The 14236-nt window shown below is 68.2% G+C and overlaps 2 protein-coding genes across 4 annotated transcripts; one reads left to right on the plus strand and one right to left on the minus strand.

Moving 5' to 3' along the window:
• Positions 1–2145: 2145 nt before the first annotated feature.
• Positions 2146–11973, plus strand: BAIAP3 (BAI1 associated protein 3). Of its 2 annotated transcripts, XM_030301618.1 has the most exons (33): positions 2146–2276; positions 2478–2565; positions 2689–2769; positions 3148–3255; positions 3666–3725; positions 3863–3929; positions 4031–4226; positions 4570–4614; positions 4749–4826; positions 4938–5040; positions 5351–5458; positions 5556–5651; positions 5778–5881; positions 6110–6230; positions 6645–6769; positions 6854–6944; positions 7108–7164; positions 7247–7344; positions 7447–7498; positions 7588–7718; positions 7962–8085; positions 8167–8310; positions 8421–8513; positions 8617–8808; positions 8887–8955; positions 9032–9111; positions 9199–9307; positions 9681–9752; positions 9843–9923; positions 10017–10137; positions 10230–10353; positions 10445–10650; positions 10731–11973. In XM_030301618.1, the coding sequence occupies exons 1-33, from the start codon at positions 2146–2148 to the stop codon at positions 10832–10834; spliced, it is 3459 nt and encodes a 1152-aa protein (XP_030157478.1). In that variant the 3' UTR covers positions 10835–11973. The 2 variants fall into 2 exon arrangements, with proteins under 2 accessions (XP_030157478.1, XP_030157477.1); XM_030301617.1 differs by having other exon boundaries at positions 9032–9307; positions 9843–10137.
• On the minus strand, positions 11777–14184 carry TSR3 (TSR3 ribosome maturation factor). Of its 2 annotated transcripts, none has more exons than XM_030301637.1 (6): positions 14018–14184; positions 13718–13916; positions 13213–13406; positions 12668–12844; positions 12413–12476; positions 11777–12148 (listed from the first exon to the last, which is right to left on the minus strand). In XM_030301637.1, the coding sequence occupies exons 1-6, from the start codon at positions 14127–14129 to the stop codon at positions 11971–11973; spliced, it is 924 nt and encodes a 307-aa protein (XP_030157497.1). In that variant the 5' UTR covers positions 14130–14184; the 3' UTR covers positions 11777–11970. The 2 variants fall into 2 exon arrangements, with proteins under 2 accessions (XP_030157497.1, XP_030157496.1); XM_030301636.1 differs by having other exon boundaries at positions 13697–13916; positions 14018–14183.
• Between the last annotated feature and the right edge of the window lie 52 nt (positions 14185–14236).

Below are 14236 nucleotides of genomic sequence, written 5' to 3' on the forward strand. Positions count from 1 at the left end.
GGGCTGTGATTATGAGGTGAGGTGGCTCCCCCTCTACCCTGAACGTTTTATTGCCACAAAGACACCCCGTCTCTGCGGCTCAGGCCGCTTGGTTCCTGCGTCACGTTTGTCTCTGGGACTGTGAGCCCCTGTAGCCCCTGTCACACGCAGACGCAATTGGCGGTTGCCCTGGCAACGGCTCAAGCAGTGGCTGCTCCCTTGCTTTGGGGGGCCGGGGGGGGGGGGTAGCAGCCTCTTCCCCACAGCTAGAGAGGAGGGGGGTGCCCTGATGCCCGTCCCCTTAGGACCTCGCTGCTGGCGGTAGGGGCGACAGCTTCCAGAACCACATGCCCCAGCCGCTGAGCCCCGTCCACACATCCTCCCGATCTCTGAAGGGAGGCTCCCGGGGGAGGCAGTAAGAAGTACGAGGAAGGTGGGGGCCTCGTTTCAGGGCCATGGGCCAGTTGTCCTTTCTGTCCCCAGCTCTCGGGTCTGGTCAGATGAGACCCTCTGAGCCCGGCATTCCGTAGAACCGGGGCTGGGGCACCAGGGGGTAGGAGGATGTGCCATCTGCAGTGGTGGCCTGAGCAGGGACGGCAGCGCAGGGGCCAGTGAGAGGCAGACAGACATAGCTGGGAGCAGGGATCCGGTTTGTTGAACAAAATCTGTAGGACTCATGAGGTGCCGTCTGCCCTGGCCCCAGCGCTCCCGACGGGGCACAGGATTCTAAGGAGGAGGGAGCAGACGTTAAGCAGAGATGTGCAGGAACACGGGCACGATCCGCGAACGGCGGGCACAGCCTGGGGAGCTGGCCTGGGCACACAGGGCACAGGTGGGTCTAACCTGGCTGTCCCACCACTAACTGCCCGTGAGATCGGGGGCAGGTATAGCTGGAGTCGGCCGAGTCCCCATTTCCTGTTTTGTCCAGTGAAAATGACAGTGCTTCTCTGCACGGCTGTGCCTGGGCTGGAGGGGCCCTCAGTGAGTGGACAAGTGGGCACCACCAGGGAAGGGGACCAGGGCAGTGGGTGCACAGGCCCTGTGGTACCCTGAAGGGAGCATGATAGGTCCTGTGCGGAGGCACAGGCTGACATCCTGGGGCAGGGAAGTCCGAAAGGTGGGCCCCGAGGGGCAGATTCAGCCTAGCGGGGTGGGGGGGGTCAGCACTTTCCTTTGCTAGTTTTCAGCAGGGGTGCACAAAGGCCACCCTGGGGTTTGGGGAGGCACAGGCGGGTCGGGAAGGGGTCGGGTGCCTGGGCTGGTCGGGGCTGAGCAGGAGCAGGGCTCGAGGGCCCACGGCTGCTTGGTGGTCCTCCTGCCCTTCCTCCGGGGTCTGCAGGGGACACTGTGGCCCCAGGGGGAGGCGTGCAAGTGCGCTCACAGGGAGACGATGGGGCGCTGTCCCTGGCTGTGCCGGGCGGGTGAGGACTTCGCCAGCGGCCCCTCCTGCGCGTGCTGGCCACTCGGGGTGAGGGGGTCTCGAGGAAGGCCCCAGGCACGGTGGCCTCTTCTTGCCCAAGCTCCTCTGCAGGATGAGGACTTTGGGAGTCCCGGGGAGGGGTTGCCTCCTGCAGGACCTTTGCCTGCCCCGGCCCCAGACCGGACCATCACAGGCTGGGTGAATTGGGCACCCCTCCCCGACAACTCCGTCCCGTTGGCAAAGCGCCCCGGAGATACGGGCACTTGCTGCTGAGCGGTCCTAGGACCCCGGGGACACAGCCAGGGGTCCCAGCCCTAGATGGGCGGCGGCGGGAGCGTGGCAGTACGGGCCCTCTGCGGTGAAGTCCAGCAGCAACCGGTGACGGAGCCCGGACCGTGCCAGCACGACCACCGCCTGGCAGCCTCGTCCCGTCCCCGGCGCGGCCCCGCAGGGATGTCCCGTCTTGCAGATGGGACACGAAGGCTGAGGGAGCCCGAGGGACCGGCCCCCGGTGGCCCCTGGGTGCCCAGCGCGGTGCAGCACGGGAGCCGAGTCGCAGCGCCTCAGGCTCCCGCTGCCCCGCGGAGGCCAGGAGGCTGCGCCGTCAGGAACGCGGCTCGCGTGCGCTTCCGGCGGATCCGTTCGCCGCTCGACGTGCACCCGGTGCGGTTTCTGGGGCCGGCGCGGCGGTGCTGCTGGGACGTGCAGGGGCCGCAGCCGTGCGCTCTGCCCGCAGACCGCCGGCCATGACGACCCTGCTGGAGATCAAGAGCAGCGTGCTGCGACAGGTGCAGGCGTGCCCCACCTTCCGCCGGAGGGCCGAGGGAGAGCCGGCCGCCACCAGCGCTGACCCCCCGGAGCCGGCCGCAGGGGCTTGGTGGGTGCTCCGCGCCCAAGCCCGCACCGTCGCGCGCCCCCGGGGGAGCTGGGAGAGCGGGGCGCGCCGTGGACGCCGCGCTGGGTCCCCGGATGTGTGGACACGGGGAATCCCCTCGAGGCGCACGGCCGGCAGCTGGTCCCGGGCAGGGGGCGGGTGTGTGCCGGGAGCCCGGGTCTCAGGCCTGGCCTCTCCCTGCAGGAAGCCCGGGGACGGCGTGGAGTTCTTCGCGCACATGCGCCTCATTCTGAAGAAGGGGGAGGGCAGACAGGGCCTGCCGTGCCCCGAGGTGAGGATGGTCCAGAGCTGCTGCCCCGTGTGGGCCTCCCCGCCGGCCCCCACCCCTCAAACCGACTCCCGCCGTCCCTGGGGCCCTCCCCACTCTAGACCCTCACCCCAGCGCTCCTCACAGGTCCTCTTGCGCAGCGGTTCGCCAGCCCCTGCTGAGCCCGTGGACCCCAGCCGTGGCCTGAGAGCCCTGACCCAGGAGGAGGTAAGGGGGAGGGGGCGTGGCCCCAGGGAGGGTCTGGGAGCACCTAAGATGGGCCTGGCCCAGGATCTGGGGACAGGGTGGACACCAGAGGTGGCAAGGGTGAGTGGGCCGGGACTTCCCATGCAAGCGAGTAGGAAGCAGAGCTCAGGGGGCCAGTGCAGGGCCCAGCAGGTGCAAAGGTCCTGATGCTGGGACTGCGGTCTGCCAGTGGGGGGAGCTCCTGAGGACTGCCCCCCCCCCCCCGCCGCCCCTCCCAGGCATACAGAAGGTGGAACCAAGGAGCCCCGACCCCCAGTGGCCAGGGCTCAGGGCCTGGGGCTGAAGGACACGGGGATGGGGCGGCTGGGACTCAGGATGTGCGCCCCGCCCCACCCACAGGTGGAGATGCTCTATGAGGAGGCCTTGTACACAGTCCTCTACCGTGCAGGGACCATGGGTCCTGACCAGGTGGATGACCAGGAGACCCTACTGGGCTACCTTCAGCAGGTGAGCCCCACCGGCCCACCCTCCATGCTGGCCTGGCCGTGCCTTGTCAGGGGAGCCCTTTCCTCTGCCTGGAGGCATCACCATCACCCATGTAACACACACAGATTCGCCCCACGTACGGAACACACACATACCCACACGTGCATGTGCAGATACACGTATGCGCTGGTAGGCGTGCCCGGGAGGATGGAGGGATGGGGACACACACACACACACACACACACACACAAAGAAGGGTAGAAAGCACAAACCGACAGAGGAACGGACCCAGAGGATGGACCGACAGATAAACAGATCTTTCCTCCTCCTCTGTGTGTGTGTGTGTGTCCTCTGCCCCGGGAGGCCCCCAGGACAATGGCCAGGTTTGCCTCGGGGGTACCTGGGCCCTCACACCGGCCCACCCTCTATAGGTGTTTGGTACCAGCCCTGAGGAGCACGCCGAGGCCATTGAGCGTGTGAAGAAGGCCAAGGTGAGGCTGCCACCCACGTGGGCAGACGCTGGCCAGCCGCGGTGCTAGGGCTCGGGGTGGGGAGGACACAGAGCAGGGCCTTGTCGCGGTCACACCGAGCCTTCTGCAAGAGGCCGGTCAGCACCCTCTGCCCACAGGCCCCCACGTATGCCCTGAAAGTCTCTGTCATGCGTGCCAAGAACCTGCTGGCCAAAGACCCCAATGGTGAGTGGGGACCAGCCTGGACCTCGGCTGTGCCCGGGTCCGGTGGCCACGGAGGGACGGAGGGCCCAGGGCTGGCGGCTGAGGCGCCCGATGTGTCTCAGGCTTCAGTGACCCGTACTGCATGCTGGGTATCCTGCCGGCCTCGGGTGCCCCCCGGGAGCCAGGGCCGCGCACGGAGCAGCGCTTCGGCTTCCGCAAAGGCAGCAAGCGTGGGGGTCCGCTCCCGGCCAAGTGCATCCAGGTCACCGAGGTCAAGAGCAGCACCCTGAACCCCGTCTGGAAGGAGAACTTTGTCTTGTAAGGGCCCTGGCCCAGCTGGGCGGCAGGGCGGTCGGGCAGGGGGGTGCTGCCTGCTGGGCCAGAGCACGTCCTGAGGACGCAGGCCGGTGGCTGCCACACTGTGCCTGCCCCAGGGACCCGAGTGGGGGCTGTTCACGTGACCACTGTCCAGAGGAGGAAATCGCCTCAGAGAGAGGTGCCATGCCCCGGGGGCCACACAGTCAGGATCCAAACCCGGGCGGCCTGTCCTGAGAGCTCGAGCTCGTGGCCCCCTGCCCGCAGCTCCTGAAATTGTCCCTGCCCTCGCCCTGGGCACGGGATGGTCCTCCACCCTCTGGGCTTCTCTCCGTTTTCCTTACAGTGAGATCGAGGATGTCCGCGCGGACCAGCTGCACCTGGATATCTGGTAGACGCCCCTGGTCCCTGCAGGGCAGCGGGTGTGGGTGCACCTGCTCGGGGCGGGGGGGGGGTGGGTTGAGAGAGGACACTCGGGGCCCAGCCGGGCTCCAGACAAGCCAGGTTTCCGCGCCCCGCCCCTAGGGACCATGACGATGATGTGTCTCTCGTGGAAGCATGCAGGAAGCTGAATGAAGTCATCGGCCTGAAGGGCATGAGCAGGTACGACAGGTGGGACCCTCGTGCCCCCAGACACCGTGGCCCACGTGGGCCGGCAGATAGTGGCTCCCCAGGGACCAAGGTGGGGCCGCCCCCCCCCCCCGCTTTGCCTAGGTATTTTAAACAGATTGTCAAGTCGGCCCGTGCAAATGGGACAGCAGGGCCCGCGGAGGACCACACAGATGACTTCCTGGGGTGTCTCAACATACCCGTCCGGGTGAGTGGGGGCCGGGGCTTCCCTCACGGACCGCCTGTTTGTGGGGTCTCATCCTCCGGGGATACTGCTGGTGGGTCTGCCCTGCGACTCCCCCAAGCATCTCCTGGCCTTCTTGGGCTGGTGGGGCCTTGAGCTGCAGGGGAGGGGGAAGGAACAGCTTCCTGGGTGTCCGGGCACCCCTGAGGGCTCACTCGGTGCTGAGCACCCGTCTCCGGGGCCAGCAGAGCCGTGTGTTCTCCTCTGGGTCCCACAGAGAGTCCGTGGGAGGGAGCTGGAGGGGGGATGGCCGGTGTGAACCCTTTCCTTTCAGGAGGTGCCCGTGGCGGGTGAAGACCGCTGGTTCAAGCTGGAACCACGCTCCAGCGCCTCCCGCGTTCAAGGAGACTGCCAGCTGGTCCTCAAGCTGATCACCACACAGGTGGGGAGCCGTGCGGGTCCCTTGCCCTGCGTCTGGGCCGTGCGCCCCTGCCCACGGGCCTGGGCAGGGCTGGTGACGGGCGGCTCCTGCATTCCAGAGGGACACGGGCATGAGCCAGCGCGGGCGGGCGGGCTTCCTGTCCTACATGCTGCTGCTCAGTCGTCTCCTGCAGTTCGAGCACCGATCCGAGGAGGTAGCCTCGCCCTCCGGACGGGGCTGACCGGGCGCCTGGGGAGGCAGAGCAGGGGAGCCTGGGCACCGGGGGGAGGAGGGGATGGCGGCCCCTGCCTGCATCCACGCCTGCCCCCAACTCCCCCAGCCCAAGGCGAGCTGCTGGCGGGGAGAGCTCAGCGGGCCCGCGGCCACGATCCTCTGCCTGCACGGCGCGCAAAACAACCTGTCGGCGCTGCAGCTGGCTGTGCTGTGAGTGGGCGGGGCCTCCGGGGGCGGGGCACGGGGAGGCCGGCGGCGGGTGGGCGGGCCTCGGGGCGGGGCGCGCGAGGGAAGGAGTCCTCTGAGCGGGAAGGCATGAAAGGGGGCGGTGCCGTGGGGGAGTTGGGGGCGTGTAAGGGGCAAGTAGGAGGGGCACGGGGGTGGGGTGGTCCCATCGGGGTCTCCGTGCCCATGGGCGGGGCTCCCCCCGACTTGCAGGCACTGGCAGGTCAGCAGCCGCCACCATCAGACCCGGACCCTGGACTACGGCTACCTGCTGGGGCTGCTGGAGGACATGCAGGCGCATTGGGAAGAGGCGTCTTCGCTGCCCCAAGGGCAGGTGAGCTGTTCCTGGGGGGTGTGCTGTGGGGCCGCTGGCGCTGGGGCAGACAGGGCGGAGTGCTGTCCACATGGGGTGCTCGGCTTACAGGGCCCTGTGGGGCTGCAAACAAACTTCATGACCCAGGATAGAGCGGGTACTGTGCAATGCTGAGACAGGGGATGTGTCCGAGTCCCAGGGGAGGGAGGTCGTGCCCTCCGTCTGGGCGAGGGACGGAGGGAGTGGGTGCTCGAAGCTGGGTAGGGGGAACGGGGGGGGGGGGCGCCAAGGCCCTGAGGCCGTGGGGACTGTGGTGGCTGAGTTTGGAGAAACCAGGCCCACGGATGGCCCAAGGAGGCCCTTGCAGACTGGCTGCCCCTACCCGCCCCGTGGGGAGGGCGGTGGGGGTCAGCTCCGACGGGCCGGTGCCCCCAGGAGGAGAGCCTGGCCGACAGCTTCAATGCCTTCTCCGAGTTTGGGCTGCGGCTGCTGCGTCAGCTTCGAGACTTCTTCCCCGCCACCAACAGCACTGCCGTCTACCGTCTGGAGCTGCTGCTCAAGTGGGTGCAGCCCAGGCCCTGGCCGGGGGTGGGGGCGTGGGGGGTCGGTGGGGGCAGCGCACAGTCAGCGGGCGGCCCCTCCAGGTGTCTCAGCAAGATGCAGATCTTCCAGCCTTCCTTTGAGGTGTGCTCCTTCCGGACAGAACTAAACGCGGACATCTCTGCTGCTCTGAAGGTGTGTCTGGTAGCCAATCTGTGCCCGGTGCCCGCCCCTCGCGGCCCACACGGGGGGTGCCCAGCCGCGCCCACCCCCGGCTCCCGGCCTGCTCCGCCACGCTCCAGGGCCCTTTTAACCTCCCCCCCAACCCACCACCCCGTGTTGGTGGCTTGTCTTGCAGAGAGGCAACCGTGAGTGGTATGACAGGCTCCTGAACACCAAGAGTCCTCGAGAGCAGGTGCCGCGGGGGAGGGGAGCGGAGGGGGGGGCGGCAAGCAGGTGCGGGCCAGAAGGTCAGTGTGAACCGGCCTTCCTCGCAGTCGGGGCCGCAGCGCCTCGCCGGGCTGGTCGAGCTGGCGGACGCCGTCTACGAGGATCTGCAGTCCTGCTACGGCATCTACGCCAGCCTCTTCCACAGGTGGGGCCCAGGGCTGTGCCCGCCGTCCCTGCCCCCGGCCCCTCAGGGATGCCGCCAGGCCGGTGGCGGGGCAAGCAGGTGTGTGACATTCGTTCCCTGCAGCATCACCGACATCGACTTCTTCACACTCACTTTCCGGCAGCTGGAGCGTCTGGTGAGGAGGGGCTGTGGGGAGGAGCCCCCGGGCTGGGAAGGGGCCCGCTTTCCCTGATGCTGGTGGCCTGAATGCGTCCTCCTGAGTAGGTGGCCGAGGAGGCGTGGGTGCTGACGGAGGAGCTGAGCCCCAAGATGACCCTCGAGGTGGCCTCAGGGCTCTTCGAACTGTACGTGACCCTGGCGGACATCCGGCGTTTCTGGAGCAGCATCTCCGGCCGGTGGGTGCCCTGCCCCAACCTATCCCCCTCCCCCCACCTGCCCTGTCTGTCTCCTCCCACTGTTGGCCTCCCAGACCTGCACCCACTCCCACCTGTCCCGCAGCCTCCTCTAGGAGGCCTCTGGGACAGCCCGAGGGCCCTTGGAGGCGGGCTCTCCCGGGTGTCCCCTTGGGCCGGGACCCTGGGACGTGCTGGCTCAAGGTGTCGGATTCCGGGCGAGCTCCCACTGGCCTCCTGCCACAGCGACAGCCGCTCCCTCGCCCTGGCTGGCATCCATGGCCCGTTCCTGCCCGCCGTGAAGCTTTGGCTGCAGGTGCTGCGGGACCAGGTCAGGCGGAGGCTGCAGGGAGCCGTGGATGTGGACACGGTGAGTAGGCGCCCGGGCCTGAGGGTGCTGGGCTCAGCCAGGGCCCCCCCTTGCCACCCAGGCCTCCTCCTGCCTTCCTAGCTGGAGCCCATGGACGCCTCCTCCAAGCACAGCAGTTCTGCGGCCACGGCTAGTCTCTGCTTCAGTCACATCCAGGAGCTGTGGGCCCGCCTGGCATGGCCGGACCCTGCCCAGGCCGAGGCCCTGGGCACCCAGCTCAGCCAGGTGTGTTGGCTGTGCGTTGGGGAGCGTGGTCTGGGAGGAGACGAGTCTGGGAGGGCCGCGGGCCCAGGGGACACAGCCCGCAGCTCCTGAGCCCTCGTCTGCCACCGTAGGACCTGTGTGCGGCCACCCTCTTCTACACTGAGCTGCTGCGGAAGAAGGTGGACGCTCAGCCGGGGGCCGCGGGCGAGACACTGAGCGAGCCAGTGAGCGGCCTGGCGGGCCGGGGGCGGGGCCGGGGCCGGGGGCGGGGCCGGGGCCACCACCGGGCTGCCGACCCCTCCCCCCCGACGTGGGCCGCCTCCCCAGCTCTGTGTGGTTCTCAACAACGTGGAGCTCCTGCGCAAGGCTGCCGGGCAGACGCTGCGGGGTCTGGCGTGGCCGGAGGTGACCTCGGGGCCCGAGGGGGTGCTCCCGCGCCCTCTGCTCGGCTGTGCACAGGCCCTGGACGAAGACCTGCAGCAGGAGGTCCACACCGTGACGGCGCACCTGACCTCCAAGGTGGGCGGGCGGGCGGGCGGGCAGAGGACCCGGCCGCCCCCTCACTGCCACTTGGTGCTGAGCTCTGCCGTCCCTCAGATGGTGGCTGACATCAGGAAGTACGTGCAGCACATCAGCCTGTCGCCCGACTCCATCCAGAACGATGAAGTGAGGGCCTGGGCACCGAGGGGAGCGTGCGCGGGGTGGGGCCCGGGCAGTGTGGCACTGAGGATGCTTCCCGCAGGCCGTGGCCCCGCTCATGAAGTACTTGGATGAGAAGCTGGCCCTGCTGAATACCTCCCTGGTGAAGGAGAACCTTAGCAGGTACAGCTTGGGGCGGTTGGGCCGGGCCGGGGCCTGGGGTCCCTTCACGGGCACGGGCACGGGCACGGGCACGGAGTGTCCCTGCAGGGTGCTGGAGGCCCTCTGGGAGCTGCTCCTGCAGGCCATCCTTCGGGCACTGGGGGCAAACCTCGACGTCTCTGCCGATTTCTACGGCCGCTTCCACTTTACGCTGGAGGTAGGTGGAGGGGCCTCCCTGCTGGGGCTCCCAGGCCCTTGTCCGGGGCACCCGGCCATGTGCCCTCGGCCGGGAGGCCTGGCCTTCCCAGCCCAGACCGCTCCCCTGGGACTCCCACCAGACCAGTGCCTCCTCCCTGCCGGCCGCCTGTGTGAGCAGCACCTGGGCCACCTGCCCAGACCGTTGTCTGGCCCCAGGCACTGGCATTCCTCCCCCCCCCCCCCCCACCCCGCCCCGGTTTGCGCTAGGTGTGACAAGTGGCTCTGCCCCGGGCTCCCAGGCGCCCTGGTGCCGCTCAGGGCTCCGCCTGGCCCGGCCGCTAGCCCCAGCACGACCCGTGCCCCACATCCCTCCCACTTCGCCCTGCCCCCAGGCCCTGGTGAGTTTTTTCCACGCGGAGGGCCAGGGTCTGCCCCTGGAGAGCCTGAAAGACGGAAGCTACAAGGTGAGTCTGGCCCCGGGGCCTCGGGCGGCGGGAGAGGGGGGCGCGGCGCCGGGGGGTGGGCCCACGGTCAGCAGCCCCTCGGCTCCGCAGAGGCTGGAGGAGGAGCTGCGCCTGCATCAGTGCTCCACCCGCGAGTGCATCGAGCAGTACTACCTGGACAAGCTCAAGCAGGTAGCGAGGCCCCGTGTGCGCACGCGCAGTGTGGGCACGCGGCCCCGCCCCCGAACCCCCGCGCCGCGGTCACTGGCGCAAGCCCTTCCGCAGAGGTCCCTGGAGCAGAAGCGGTTCGGACGCCTGAGCGTGCGCTGTCACTACGAGGCAGCGGAGCAGCGGCTGGTGGTGGAGGTGCTGCACGCCGCGGACCTGCCGCCGCTGGACGCCAACGGTGAGGGGCGGGGCCGGGGCCAGCGGAGGGGGCGAGGGGGCGGGGCCTCTGGGGGCGGGGCTCACGGTCCGCACGCGGCTGTGCCCCCCCAGGCCTGAGTGACCCGTTTGTGATCGTGGAGCTGGGCCCGCCACACCTCTTCCCGCTGGTCCGCAGCCAGAGGACCCAGGTGAAGAACCGGACGCTGCACCCCGTGTACGACGAGCTCTTCTACTTGTGAGTGTCTCCCCCCCCCCCCCCACCGCCCGCGACCCCCCCCCCCTCCCGGACAGGGGGCAGGGCTCCAGGGACTGCCCTTCGCCCGCAGCTCTGTGCCGGCAGAGGCGTGCCGCCGCCGCGGTGCCTGCGTGCTGTTCACCGTCATGGACCACGACTGGCTGTCCACCAACGACTTCGCGGGGGAGGCAGCCCTCGGCCTGGGCGGCGTCGGTGGCATAGCACGACCTCAGGTGGGAGGGAGCGCGAGGGCCAGGCAGCCCGTCACCTTGCATCTGCGCCGGCCCAGGGCCCAGGGTGAGTGAGGGTCCGGGGGTGGCGGGTTCGACGGCTGCGGCTGCCGCGGTCTCATGCCGGCCCCACCCTCCCGCCTGTAGTGAAGTCGGCACTGAGGATGCTGGAGGGCCGCACCAACAAGGAGGCGCAGGAATTTGTCAAGAGACTCAAGGAGCTGGAGAAGTGCATGGAAGCGGACCCCTGAGCCCCCGCCCGCCCCCCGCCCCCAGTCCTGCCCCGCATCAGCTTTGTGCAGTGGGGCTCATGCTCCCCCGTGTGGTGTGCGTGCTGCCCCCGCCGTGTCTGTGTGGTGTGTACCGTGAACCCCTTGCGTCCAGTGAGCAGCCCCCACCCTGGATCTGGGGGTAACTCGCGGGGCCTGGCCACCCGGCAAGCTTCTCTATCTGCAACCTTAGCTTGTGCAGCCCGCGCTGGGTTCCCGGAGGGGTGGCTCTGCTCCCCAGGAGACATCAGGCTACGTCTGGAGGCGTTTTCGGTGCTCACGGTACTACTGAAGGAGGTGCCACGGCACCCATGGCGAGACCGAGGACGCTGCTGGAAGTCCTGCGGTAAACGTGACAGCGCCCTCCGCCCAGCAAGGAACAGCCCGCCCCAAACGTTACCAGTGCCACAGCCCTTCTCTGAGGAAGCATGGTCTTCGCTTTGTGGGGTGGGGAGTGTGGCAGGGCCTCGCGGGCCAACAGGAGGGATGGCCCAGGTTTGAGTCTGGACAACCTCAGCTGTGGTGGGAAACCGCTCCCAGGTGTCCTGGTGGAGGGACAAAGTGAGCGTCTGGGACCCTTCACCCTCACCCGAGGGCACACACAGAGGTTTGCTAAGCAGCGCCCGGGTCTCCCCCCACCTGGCTCCTAGGCCTGGGGGAGGGTGCCCCCATGTCACCGTGAGGCCGGGACCTCATGCAAGGTCGATCGGTCAGGGTGAGGGGCCCCACGTCGGCCACTCAGCTGTGCACTTACCGTCCCTCCGTGTGCGCACACGCGTGCCCATGCAAGATGGGCCCCAAGCCCGGCACCCCACCGTCCAGCGGCCCAGACCCTTCCCGTCCGACTCGGCCTCGCTGGAGACTGAGAGTCCCCTCCCCCCCATCCCCACGGCAAGTGCAAAGAAACAGGCTCACGCCGGGGTCTCCTGGCTCGCAGCTTCACTGGGAGGGCTCGAAGGCCCCAGAGCACAGCTGTGTCAGAACCGCGGGGACACAGTCCAGGGCACTCGGTGTTGAGAGGGCTGACGCTGCCAGCCTGTCTGTATCCCCACAAATCCTGCCGCTCCCTCTTGAGTTTCTTATTGCTCCGCCTCAAAAAATATACGTGTCTGCAACCTTTAGTCTCTCTGCCGTTTCTTGATTCCTTTCCAAACCTGGGCGGGGGCCCTGGCCTCTGCCTCCCGCTTCTGAGAACCCTCTTCAGGGCAGCCGCTGCCGTCTCCTCCGTCCTCGGCATCAGGCCCGCGCTCCACAGGCTCGTCCTCGCTGTCGCTGTCACTGCTGTCTGTAAGCAGCCTGGAAGGGAGAGGTGCGTTCACTAAAGGCACCATCCCCGGCACGCTCACTCACAGAAGCCCCAGCTGAGAACGGATTCTCCTATTCCCTGTGTTCTCGAAACCAGCACCTCTCCAGTGGGGCGGCCACGGTCCTTGACCACTGTCACAAAATCATCGTGCTGTTGTTTGGGGATCCACCCCCCCGCCATCCACAGGAGGGGCCGAGGCCAGAGGAGAGCCCTGGGTCTGACCTGTCCCCGTACTGGGAAGCCCAAGGACCTACCGGGTGCCAGCCAGCGGCCTGTTGGGGTTTGCAAACTCTCGCCCAGAATCCACATCGAAAGGATCTGAACAGAGGAAGCAAGTAAGAAAAACACCCACACGTGACCTCAGAGCGCACACAAGCCTCCCACAAGCTGGGGCAGGATGCGCCCCCCCCCCCCCCCAGCTTCTCAAAAAGAGGCTGCATGCCTGGAGGAGGGTTAGCATTAGTGTCCTGGCACCCAGCCGGGGGGCCTGTGTCCGTGCCAGGGCTCACCGATTTCCTCCTCCCCAGGGTGCTCCTTGGCGCAGGCCAGGAACTCCTGCTCCGCCTGCAGCACCTCCTCTGGGCCGCTGCAGGCCGCGTACTTGTCCAGGAGCTGGCGATTCAGGTCTAGGAAGCCCTTGCCCCATTTGAACTTCCGCAGCAAGATGACAGCAAGGTCGGAGAAGCCTGATGGTGAGGACACAGAAAACGCAAGGATGTTGACAATCCCTCTCCCATCCCAAGTGTGCTCCCAGCACCCTCAAGGCCGTCCCAAGATCTGACACTCTGTCCCACGGTCCAGACGGCCTGCTCACCCGCCTCCGCCATCCACTAAGGCCCTCTTCCCACGTCTCGTGGGGCCGCCTGTCTGAGCCTCTACTGGGACCATAAATTCTCTGAGGACAAGTGGAGGGGTGACAAAGGTGGGATTGAAATGCTAGCCTGTCCACCGTGACCACCCCACGGGCCCTCCCGTCCCTCCCGGGACGTGCCAGCAGAAAACACACGGCTGGGAGCCTAGCCAGACTTCCAGGCTAGCGGGCTCCGGCGCTCACCGAGGATACAGAAGGTGGCGGCAAAAGCCTCCACGCAAGACAGTTTGCAGGGTCGGCCGTAGTTCACGGGGTTGGCTGCTACCAGGTGGGGCAGCAGCCGCAAGTGGCCCCCGCGCATCTTCCCAAACGGTGTCTCATCCAGTCGGGCCCAAGAGCAGTCGATGACCGCGACCCCACACCGTGCCACCAGCTGTCTGTCAGAAGCAGAGGAGGGCTAGGTTCCGGGGGCCCGCACCACGGTGGAGTCCTGAAAACTGACTTCACTAGAGATACAAGAGCATCATTCCCCGGCCCCCAAACAGCCTCAACGGTGTGTGTTCCCGGGGTAGGCTCCTTTATTCACTCCACAAACGTTTACTGAGGTGCTACTATGTCCTGCATTAGGGATGGGGGTGGGGGCGCAAACTAGACAGGTAGAAAAGCCCAGAAAGGAATGATGGGCTTACTGAGACTCCCGCCCACGCCCCTGACCCCCCGCTCCTACCTGTCCGCGGGGGACACGTACTGGGAGCCCACGGGGCTGAGCACCACACCGCCGAACCTGTGGCCCAGGCGCAGGCAGCGCACCAGGCCCAGGCGGGCCAGCTTGCGGCCCGTGCAGCGCCGGGGGTCGCAGTGGCCCAGCTCCCACATGGCCAGCGGGCACGGCAGCCGCGCCGGCCCCGAAATGCCCTCGTCCTCGGCCGCCTCTGGCTCCACGGACGCTGCACCGGAGCAGAGAAGGGTACCGAGCCTCAGGCGCAGCTCCGAGGGCCCGCCCCGGGCCTGCGACCCCCGGCCCATTCCCCGATCGCGCCCCACTCACCGCGCAGCGCGGCGCCCACCTCCTCCGCGAAGGCCTCCAGGGAGCGGCCCGCGGGGCGCCGAGCGCGGCCGCCTTCGGCCACCGGCCCGCGCGCCGCCCTCCTGCGGCCCATGGCGGGGAAGCAGCCGGGGGTCCCCGACACTCGGGCGCACGCCTCCTCTGCGGCCCACCTGCGCAGGCGCCGGGCCCCACTTCCGGCCCGGCGGCGCCCACGTGACC

Source organism: Lynx canadensis, chromosome E3 (assembly GCF_007474595.2).
Source record: "Lynx canadensis isolate LIC74 chromosome E3, mLynCan4.pri.v2, whole genome shotgun sequence".
In the NCBI taxonomy this organism is placed as follows: Eukaryota; Metazoa; Chordata; class Mammalia; order Carnivora; family Felidae; genus Lynx; species Lynx canadensis.